The sequence below is a fragment of the Fukomys damarensis genome, unplaced genomic scaffold (assembly GCF_012274545.1).
Source record: "Fukomys damarensis isolate Sample0158 unplaced genomic scaffold, DMR_v1.0_HiC HiC_scaffold_17, whole genome shotgun sequence".
Lineage (NCBI taxonomy): Eukaryota > Metazoa > Chordata > Mammalia > Rodentia > Bathyergidae > Fukomys > Fukomys damarensis.
Window position 1 is genome coordinate 53306295 of NW_022900929.1, and position 10775 is coordinate 53317069.

General features: G+C 39.0%; 1 protein-coding gene across 1 annotated transcript; it reads right to left on the reverse strand.

The window, feature by feature from the left end:
* Positions 1–524: 524 nt before the first annotated feature.
* LOC104868717 lies at positions 525–10266 on the reverse strand. The gene is made up of 5 exons (XM_010633624.1): positions 10172–10266; positions 6716–7019; positions 5040–5146; positions 4363–4609; positions 525–680 (listed from the first exon to the last, which is right to left on the reverse strand). The coding sequence occupies exons 1-4, from the start codon at positions 10264–10266 to the stop codon at positions 4450–4452; spliced, it is 666 nt and encodes a 221-aa protein (XP_010631926.1). The 3' UTR covers positions 525–680; positions 4363–4449.
* Between the last annotated feature and the right edge of the window lie 509 nt (positions 10267–10775).

Consider the following 10775-nt stretch of genomic DNA (forward strand, 5'->3'; position numbering starts at 1 on the left):
TCAATGCGCCAGGTGGAAAGAGTTCATGTGTTGGACACCTGCAAAATAGTAGACAACATGCTGAGCATTTTCTTGAGAAGCCATCGTTTTCTCCTGATAACAACTATCTATGGTGTTGCACAGCTAGGACAACATGTCAAGGCCAGAATGCTCGTCTCTAAAGCGGGAGCCCTTTGTAGAACCTCATGCTGTCTCTTCTGTACCACCTACTGGTCTATCAACATTTGAGCTGCCTGGTAGAACTAAAGAGCAGAGCAAACTAACTGAAGACACACTACATTCCAGCTTTTATTTGGTCCAGCTGCAGATTCTTGCAAATGTACATAATCTAACTGAATAATTTCCCCAAATCTATATAACAGTACTATTAACTCCCCTACACTATAGAAATACAAGATTCACCATCCACATGTGCACACACAGACACATAGTCACATACACTTCACACACACACACACAACTGCCACTTTCCCCACATCACACCATATACACACAGAATGATCCTTTGATTCTTTTTATTCTTCTTTCTGAAACCGTTCAACTTCAGGGAAATGGGGAAACATACAGCTGATTACTTGACAATTGAGGTAGTTAAGCCTGACTGGCTCTAAAATGTCCTGATGTCTTGAAGACGTGTCTTCTTAATTGGCTTCACATTATTAATTTTGTAGACAAGATGCCTGCAAAGAAATTGTCATATTTTTCCATGGCTGTTCTTAAAAAAGAATGATAAAGTACAGGCTATAAAGAGAATCAAATCCTGGGACATTGGAACCAGCCCACAAGTCCACCCTCATTTCTGCTCTGGGTTGTTGTGTCCTCTCTTAGGATACATCCCACAAAAACAAGTATTTTCTCAAGCCTCTGACAAAGAGTGAGTCATTGTGTTATGAAAAACCCTTTCTTGAAGGCAAGAGCAGCTATGGCTTTGGGGCTGGGGATGTGGATAGAGGAGCCACATACCAATAGATTCATATGTACTAATCAGACCTGAGACCGAATGAACTTGCACCTGAAACTACAAGGCAGACTGGTAGGATGAAGACTGAGAATACAGAACTGGGATCCTTCAAGCTCCTTCATTTTTTCTATCATCTCACCAAAATTTATAAAGTGATATAATGTACTCTTGGTTTCTACAGACTTTTGATCCTTTCACCTCAAAAGTCTCAAAAGTTTTTCTTTATTGATAAAAGCAAGCACTAGGTGTGAGTTGCAGCTCCAAACTTTCTGCAGCATAATTAATTTATACTGTCGGATTTAAACTCACTTATTCTGTGGAAGATCTTTTTTTGCCCCTCTTCTGAGGTCAGGCGCACATCCACTCTGTGTTCCAGACATTTTTTTTTTGCAGACATTTTGCAAGAGGTAAGTCTGTCACAGGATGAAATTTGAGACTCAAAGGGATCCCTGATACTTAAAGGGATTTATGTGGCAGGAGAGAACCGGCACCCTCTGCTAGGGATGGACTACATACAGGGCTCCCACATCCAAGCTGGGTGTTCCAATCTCTGGCCTCTTAGGACTGACTTGGATTTCCGAGTCTGATCCTTGTGGAAAGTGAATGTATTATAACTCTAACATAGGAGGGAACATTAATATTTATAATATTATCACAAGATCAAAACTTCCTTTCAGATGCTTCCAAATTTCTATTCACTCTGAATTTACTTATAAACTAAATTTCTCTTTCTTTCTTACTTAGCCTGCGTGGGGAACCAAGAGGGTGATGGTGCTAACACTACGTAATATGTAAGCAAGCTCAAGAACTATTTTTTGAGAAAATGAAAAAAATGGAAATAAAGTGGTTGTAAATGGGGAGGGGAGGAGGGGGTGAAGGGAGGGCAGTGACAAGGGAAAAAATAAGAACCAAGACCTGTCATGTAAAGGTACAAGATCCAAATAATGAATGTAACTGTACTGTATACCTAAAATGTACCAATAAACTCAATTTAAAAAGTAATAATTTCTAGTATCTTTCCCAGATGATTGCCATTTTCTGAGAACTTTTCTACAGACAATAGAGTTGCTCAAACTAAATGCTTCTGAAAACTGTAGGCCAGCAGGGAAGGAGTCTGGAGATATTGTGGTGCACTTCAAATTTTACCATATAAACATTTTACCTATGGGTAGGCCAAGTGTGAGTTTATGTACACAGAAAGCAGAAGAGAAAAACATCTCATTAATCTCTATGTTGAAGGCTTGTAAAAAAAAAAAAAAAAATCCTCACTGAGCATTTAAATGATTCCTTCTACTGAATGCTAAGTAAGAAGAAATCAGCCTACTTTTTTATGGTCTTTGCTTCTAATTTACATCACAGGCTACATTGCAGGCTTCTAGACTCTCACAGAGACTACACCTGGCATTTGCTCATCTCTTGAGTAATATGATCCCATTTGGACAGTGATTGTTTACAACTGGTCCTTTGTGAAGAGTTAAAAAAGAGATGATGGACCTAGATCACTAAAATGGGCAATCGGCAGCCTCCGGGAATGGAGCAACGTGGCCTCTTTGTTGGCTTTGAAGGCTGACATTGAAATACGATGGCGCGGCACCCTTCAAAAGATAGCGTCTCACCTCCTTGCTGATGCTCAGATGCCTGTAGATGGGACCAGCCTGGAATGTGCCACACAGAACCGACAGGTTCAAATAGAAGTGTTGTGAGAAGGAAGTAAAATGATATTACACGATGACAAGCACCGACAGACTAGTAGGGCACTCTGGTTGGGAAACGTGACTGGCCGAAGTGAAACAATCAGGGGACAATGGAAGAAAACCTCAAAACACTTGTCAGATTATATGGCAATACAGACTATACACTTAAACAGATATGTTAGACAGCTTTGCTTAGTATATGGAATTTAAGGTAAGTTCTAATCTTAAAACTGAAATATTTTCTGGACAGAGAAAGTTGGCTTATGCTGGACAAGCGCAAGTCAATACGTGCAAACTCTACTTTTCCTCAGTCTATTAATTCAGCAAATAAATGAGAAGCCTGTACAGGGAGAGCAGCTTTGCAGAGGAGTGAGTGTTCTAAATGGAAGGAAAGCACAGAAGCCCAGGAAAAACGAGAGATGATTAGGAATATAAAGTAAAGAAAAGGGATCATAAAAATTGTCTTTCCTTCTACTAAACAAATGTGTACCACAGATCTACTTTTCAAAATGGTATCGAAAAGATCATTGATCCTATTTGTAAACAAGCAGTAAGACAGCAGCGAACCAAGATAAAATTTTCCTTCTTAGCACCTTGCAGATTCTTACCCCACAGTTATGACAACATTATAGTTCTATACTCTATTTATAAGCTGTACTAGGTAAATAGCCACACAGCACTTTGAATTTAAATATCTCAGCTAGATTTCTTTTTCTTCTTTCTTTCTTTTTTGGTACCGGGGATCGAACTCGCTACCTTGTGCCTGCAAGGCAGGTTGTCGCAAAAACAATGAGCTAAATCTCGGGCCCTCAGCTAGATTTATAAAACTAAGATGTTTTCAGATAAGAGCTTGAAACAGTATAAAATAAGAAGATTTTTCTTTATAGTCGTGTGGGATAGTAGAAAGTTTAAGAACTAGAGTCAAAAGATTAGCTTCAAGGCCCTGTGGTACCAATCTGACTATGACCTTAGGCGAATTACTAATTATTTCTAAACTTCAGCTCCTTACCTAGAGAAAAGAATCCAAATAGCAAGGTTATTATGAGAACAAAATAAGATATTGTGGCAAAGCACTGTATAAAACGTTAGACCGGTAGAAATATTATCATTGTCTTTGTAATAACAGAATGGTGTATGATGCTATATATTATTCTATCCTTCATTTTTATTTAAATTTTTGTTTATATTTATTTGTTCTAATACTGGGGATTGAACCCAGGGCCTTCACATTGAGGTACAACCCTAATCCTGTTTTGGCTTTTATTTTATTTTCATTTTATGTTGACTCAGAGTCTCACTAAGTCACTAAATTGCCCAACGTGGCCTCACACTTGTGATCCTCCTGCCTCAGCTTGCCAGAGTGCTGGGATTACAGGCATGCATGACTGCACCTGGCCAATTTTAGTTTTTAGATTTGTCATTGTTCAGCACAAGGTTTGGTACACTGTAGATAATGGAAGTGTGTGGATCAAAATAATGAATAAAAAGTCAATGCTTCTGACCATCTTGATAGGACGTATGCTTCGAATTACTTTTCACTTTTCATTGTCATTGTTCAGCACAAGGTTTGGTACCCTGTAGATAATGGAAGTGTGTGGATCAAAATAATGAATAAAAAGTCAATGCTTCTGACCATCTTGATAGGACGTATGCTTCGAATTACTTTTCTGTGAGTAGTGAAGAATCTTTGTTCAAGTGGTTATTTACCATGTATAGTCTCAGCAGTGCTTTTGTCTTCTTCTGTGCAGCACACCATTTGGCCATTGCGGGAATCAAGTTCACGTCCTTGGTGTCTCAGACAGCAGCCTGCTCTAACCAAGAAAATGAATCAGCTCCAACTAAAGAGAACAAGATGACAGTGTGTACTGAGCCCAGACCTGCAGGCTGATTGTTCGGGCCTAAGAGGCCCATTTTATAGGTGACGAGTAAGAAGGAAGAGGCCAGATTTGTGTCTCTGTAAGGAAAACAAAGATAATGAGCTCACACTTTCACCTCCACCCATCAAAACAGTGAGTTAGGCAATCACGGAACAGTGCTTTCCTTCTAGAGTCCCTGGTATATAGACTTCGAGACATATCGTTCCCCTCACTTCACTAAATTTTCACCTCTGCGTAACGCACACAGACATATGGGTAAATCAACAACAACCCTCGAGGAAGCTGTAACCACCCAGCATGCACATTTTACAACTCTTTCAACCTGCTTCCAATCCTGCCCATCCCCGACACGAACCAAGTTTGAATGCCCAAGCTTGTCACCTGGTATACAAAAATGCAGTCTAACACTGTATTTATTAGCAACCCCTTCCCTTATGTTTAATTTATTGTTACATTTTTTAAATGTACAAACAGTTATACCAGTTTTATACACAAAACCACAGGTACCGTTTTGTATCTGTCAAAATTCCAGCAGCCTGTGGAGAGAGACGGCCCAATAGATGTCCTATGCTGCCATCTAGTGCTCTCGCTCCCGCATGAGCTCGTTCATGTTTCTGGGAAAGAGAAAACAAAGGCAGGCAGCTCAAGGCACCGAAATTCTGGAACAGCCACGGATATGCATTATTAAACAGATGCATTTATGACACTTGGACCATATTCCCTGGAACCAAGCAACTTAACTTGTTTTCACACAACGGCAGCTTACATCCCTGCTCTCGACTGGCAAAACTCTGGCCTTCTACCCTGGAGGCACCTGGTTTCTATCCAAACTGACTGGGCAAACAAAATGCCCCTCCGGGCCTCTTTCTGCAGCTCCCATCTGGCGGAGGTTCTCTTGGCAGATCTCTTCCTCCTGGAGGGACAGTTTGATCTGAGTGCCTTGCCTACTACTTTAGTTTTGGTAGAAGGTACAAAGGAGTCAGACAGTTAAAAAAAAAAAAAGAAAGAAAGAAAGAAAGAAAGAAAGAAAGAAAGAAAGAAAGAAAGAAAGAAAGAAAGAAAGAAAGAAAGAAAGAAAGAAACCATTATTTTTAAAATTGGCTAAAACAGCAGCCATTTTCTTTGCAGTAGCCAAATGCGAAGCTCCTGAATTTCTTTTTCCTGAATTTCTTTTTCCTGAATTTCTTTTTCCTGAGCTTATATGATTTGTATTCCTACTTAGATCTTGGTCTGCCTCTGAATCTGCCCCTTTATCTTTTCCTGGATCTCAAGAATATCCTTCTTCTCAATCAGCATGTCTTTCTATCGCAATGTGCTTGCTTAAAAGCACTGTATCAGACACTAGCTAGTGGGTGATGAAAAAGAAAACAACCTTTCCCTCTGTGTCTAGATTGCTTCCTGCCTCTGACCTCTCTCTCTCCTTTCTATATTTTTAACCCTTTCCTCACGGTGCTTCTTTGGCTGTTCCTGCAACTATATGCAAGCTTCTCTTCTAGCTAAAATACTGTAATGTAATTATTTCACTTGACCCCTTTGTACAGTCCTGCTTTCAACAAACCGGTACCTTCTGCAGTGGTATCTTTTTATATTTTATCTCATTGAAATGCAAAAAACCACTGACCCAGGGTGCTATTGTCCAAATATCAAATGGACCGCTCAACAAATTAGGGGGTTACTTTCACTAAGTCCAAGTGAATATCTGTGAGGCTGGCAGTTCCTGACTGATTTCTCAAATGCCAGAAAAGAGACGACTTCTAACTTCCTCCCCCATTTGCGTTTGCCCTTTTAAAACACAGTTTTATTACAATCTCCATCCACTTCTCCAGTCACTCTCTACTGTTGCCTGAAACAGACTTGGAAAGCAGGTCTCTTAAGGGATGTGAGTTGTGAGCCCAAATCTTACTCTCAGTGTTGCTAGACCCAAAAAACTATTTTCTTGCCTGTGAATTCATGAGTATTCAAGAGGAAGTGAGCCTCCCCACAAGGGGGCGTTCCGTTTCCCCTTCTTGAGTTCACTGCCTCACTTCTATTCCACGTGCTTATCTCACCTCATTCTCTATTCCGTTGTCCTTCAGATGCCTCATCGTCTCCCGTCTTTCCTGACTGACTATGTCTAAGGGACTTTATCTAAGTTTGGTTTGTGTCCATGCTACATTTGTGACTTTGCAAGTACATCCACTCACCTCCGCTGTCTCTTCACACAGAGCTTCGCGATCGCCGCGGCAGTGACGATGACGGTGGTGGTGATGATTTGCTCCTAGGGTTCCACTTCCCCAGACGCTGCTCACAAATCTCCCATATCTACTGTGACTTTTCCAGCTCTTTCGACTCCCACTACCATTTACCCTTGCAACAAAATAGTTCTTAGTTGCCCTGTTAGTGCTAGTAAATTCGGGGCTCATGACTCTCAGCCTTAAACCCACTGCTTCCCAAGTCTGTCCACTGCTATCAATGGCAACACGCTCAGTCTTCCACTGAGTCCAGTACCTTAGATTCATATGGAGTTTATCTTCCTTTTCTTTTACTCCCAATTCTCTCTTTTTCCTTCCTTCCATCCTCTCTCCCTCCACCCCCTGCTTAAATAAAGTAATTTTTAAATTTTGCACCTAATTCATATTAGCTGTACAGATACATGGGTTTGTCCCTTCCATACATACATACATTATGGTTTTTTTTTTTCTAATCTACCCTCCCTGTACTGTTTCTTACAGCCCTACACACACACTGCTTGGTCCCCTTTCCCTCCCTTTTTAGTCCCACTTCTACTTTCTCATCATCTTTAAATTTTTTAGACTCCACTTACAAGACTCCACTTATAATGCTTGTGTTTCCATGTTTGTCTTATTTTGCTTAATATGATGGTCTTCCATCCCATCCTTCTGCAAATAGGCTTGCATTCTTCTTTGTGCTTAAATAATATTCCATTGTGTAGATATACTGCATTTACTTTTTTCATTTATCTGATGTTGGGCATCTAGGCTGATTCTATAACTTGGCTACTGTGAGTGGTTTTGCATTTAATAGGTATTCAGGCTATCTCTTTTGTACACTGACTTTACTTTGGGGAGTATATATGACAAGGAGTGGTATCACTAGGTCATAAAGTAGCTCTAGTCTTAGATTTTAGAGTGTACTAGAGTGACTTTTGCCCAACATCCTTATGAGCATTTGTAGGTTTGTTTGTTTTGTTTTGTTTGGAGAGTTATTTGGGGGTTTTTGTTGTTGATGATGATGATATTGTTGCTGTTTGGCATTTTGAAAATAGCCAATTTGACTGGAATGACATAGTCTCTCGATTTAATTTTGATTTGCATTTGCATAACAAAAACAGTTGAGTATTTTTCATACATCTATTGACCATTTGTGCTTCTTTTAAGGCATATCTGTTCAAATTATTTGCCCTCTTATTGATTGCTCTGTTGCTAATTTTTTGCGTTCTTTTGAAATTCTGGACATAACCCTCTGTCAGATGTATAGATGGCAAAGATTTTCTTCCATTCTATAGGTTGTCTCTTCACTATGTTGTTTCTTAATGTTGTTGTTTTACAGAAGCTTTTTAATTTTATGTAATACCAGTTGTTATTTATTTCTTCTATTTCCTGATATCTTAAAGTTCTATTCAGGAAAATTTCACCTGTGCCAATATCTTGAAGTGTTTCTTCTGTGTTTTCTACTAGTATTTTAAAAGTTTCATGTATTGCACTTAGGTCCTTAATCCAGTTTGAGTTGACTTTTATACAGAGTAAGAGATAAAGATCTATTTCAATCTTCTATATGTACATATCCAATTTCTTCAATATCATTTGTTGAAGGGGATGTCTTTTCTCCAACAATTTTTGGAGGGTACTTTTGTCTAGAATTGGATGATTATAAATGTGTGGTTTTATTTCTGGGTCCTCTATTCTATTCTATCAGTCTACATTTCTGTTTCTATGCCAACAATATCCTAGTTTTCTTACTTTATTTTGAAGTTGGTCTTTGTTTATGTTTTGGGTTTCTCACATAAGAGAAACTATTTCATATTTAAGCTTGTGTGTTTGATTTATTTTGCTTAACATTATAGTCTTAAGGTGTATTCATCTTCCCATAAATAATTGGAGTCTATCCTTCTTTATGACATAGTAGTACTCTATCGTGTATAAATACCATATTCATTATCCATTCATCTATTGATGGACATATAGGCCATGTCCGAGAATCAACTATTTTGAATTATGCTACTGTGAGCATGGGTATGCCCTTATTCCTATGATATGGTGTCTTTAACTCTTTTAGGAAGAAAGCTAGAATGGGGATAGCTGAGTCAAATGAAATTTCTAGTTTTGAGGAATTTTTATACTGATTTCCCAGTGGTTTTACTAGTTTATAATCCCAACAACAATGTAAAAGCGTTCCTCTTTCCCTGTAACCTTACCAGCATTTGTTATTATTTGATTTCTTGATAACCATTCTCTGAAGTAAGATGGAACCTCAAAATGGAGATAGGTTTTCATGAAAGGCAAAGGGACCAGGAGATGGAGAGAGTGGGAGGAAGAGGAGGAGATGGAGATGAAAAAAGAATTAGGACGTGGTATGCACCTGTACCAACTCCCCACAAGAAATGTAATCTTAACGTATTGCAAACATGCACTGATAAAAATAAAAATTGAACAAAGCATAAATTGAGCATTGCTATGCCTCCAGCATTGATGTTTTTATTTAGGATTACTTTGGCTATTTGAAGTGTTTTGTGCTTCCATATGAAATTTTAAGATCATTTTCTTTCTGGTTCCATGAGGAATGTCATTGGTATTTTGATGGTAATTACATTAAATCCGTTTATTGCTTTTAATCTTCCCCTACATTTAATCTTTTCCCAAGTCTTGCAGATTATTTCTTAATTTCATTCAAATGTGTACCTTCATTTCCATATCTGCAGTCAGTACAGCCAGTTTAAATCCTCACTGCCACAACCTAGGTCATAAAGTACTTTTCAGGGCAGTTCTTTTGGCTTGTAATTCTATTCCTGTACAGGTTCATCTCAAAAAGAAGCTTGGGCAGTCTTTCAACCACTTTGCTGTCATGTAACTCACTTCTCACTTGTTCAAAGCATAATAGCCCTATTCCCTCACAATATCACATTATCAGACTTAATTTCTATAATCTTATGTGCTCAAGACCCTTCTCCAGCAACATCCTATTTTCTTCTCGCTGCTCCCTGAACATATAGCCAAAGTTCCAGTCCAGTTTTTTCTGAAATTCCCTGTCCAGGAATATTTTGCACTAAGCATTGTTCCCCCTGGAATGTCTCATTCACTCTTTCCAAAGACAGCATCTTACTATTCTTACAAATGCCCATGTAAGTAGTGGCAATCTGAGATAGATCATATCTGAGCCTGGTCCCTCCTCTACTTTGATATCTTCTCTCAGCACTCCCACTTTCAGGGAAATAGGACGCATGTTAAAAGACTGCTACCGGGGCTGGGATTTAGCTCAGTGGTTCCACCGCCTGCCTCACAAGCACAAGATTCAGAGTTCGATCCCCGGTAACAAAAAAACAAACCAACAACAACAAAAAAAGACTGCTACCAGTGATGGCCTCCATCACTCCAGTGACCCTTCCCCGCTTTCTGGCATAGGTACATCATGTTATGTCTCACCAGGAGAGCCATACGGCGTCTGATTTATGAGGTTCAGTGCTGAGGATGGATGCCATGTCTTTTTCAGCATAGGCAATATCCTGGACAGAATCCATCTATCGTATGAACAATTAAGATGAAGTAAGAGGTCAATCCAAGAATATTTTGACATTATATTTTAACGCATCCTTTCTGACAGTCATTCTGATGTAGCAGTTTTCACATCAAAATGGCACTTTTATTGGATCAAATAACTATATTCTTTATTGTTTCATTACTAATAACATGTTAAAGCAATATTCCCACCCTTACTATACCTTTCATTCTAAGTATGATGCATATTTTAAGCCCTAGTGTCAGAGGGTAAAATATTATGTCAAAGTGGTATTTCCATGTTGACAATTTTCTGATATCAAAATGACTGTGGCATGGGCCGGGGATTTAGCTCAGTGGTTCGCTGGCCTGCCTTGCAAGTACAAGCACCGGAGTTCAATCCCTGGTACCCAAAAAAAAAAAAAAAAAAAAAAAAAAAAAAGACTGTGCCAAAGCAGCCAGGACCAAATGCCATGACACAATTACAATTTTGAGATGACCTGGAGAGCACTGTATAAGACAGAGCTCTAAG

Coding starts and splice junctions, on each gene's coding strand:
- LOC104868717 (XM_010633624.1), bottom strand. CDS start 10,266: ATGGATTCTGTCCAGGATATTGCCTATGCTGAAAAAGACATGGCATCC. Junction 7,020..10,171: donor GACGCCGTATGGCTCTCCTG/GTGAGACATAAC, acceptor TATGAATCTAAG/GTACTGGACTCAGTGGAAGA. Junction 5,147..6,715: donor TGTGTGAAGAGACAGCGGAG/GTGAGTGGATGT, acceptor TCTCTTTCCCAG/AAACATGAACGAGCTCATGC.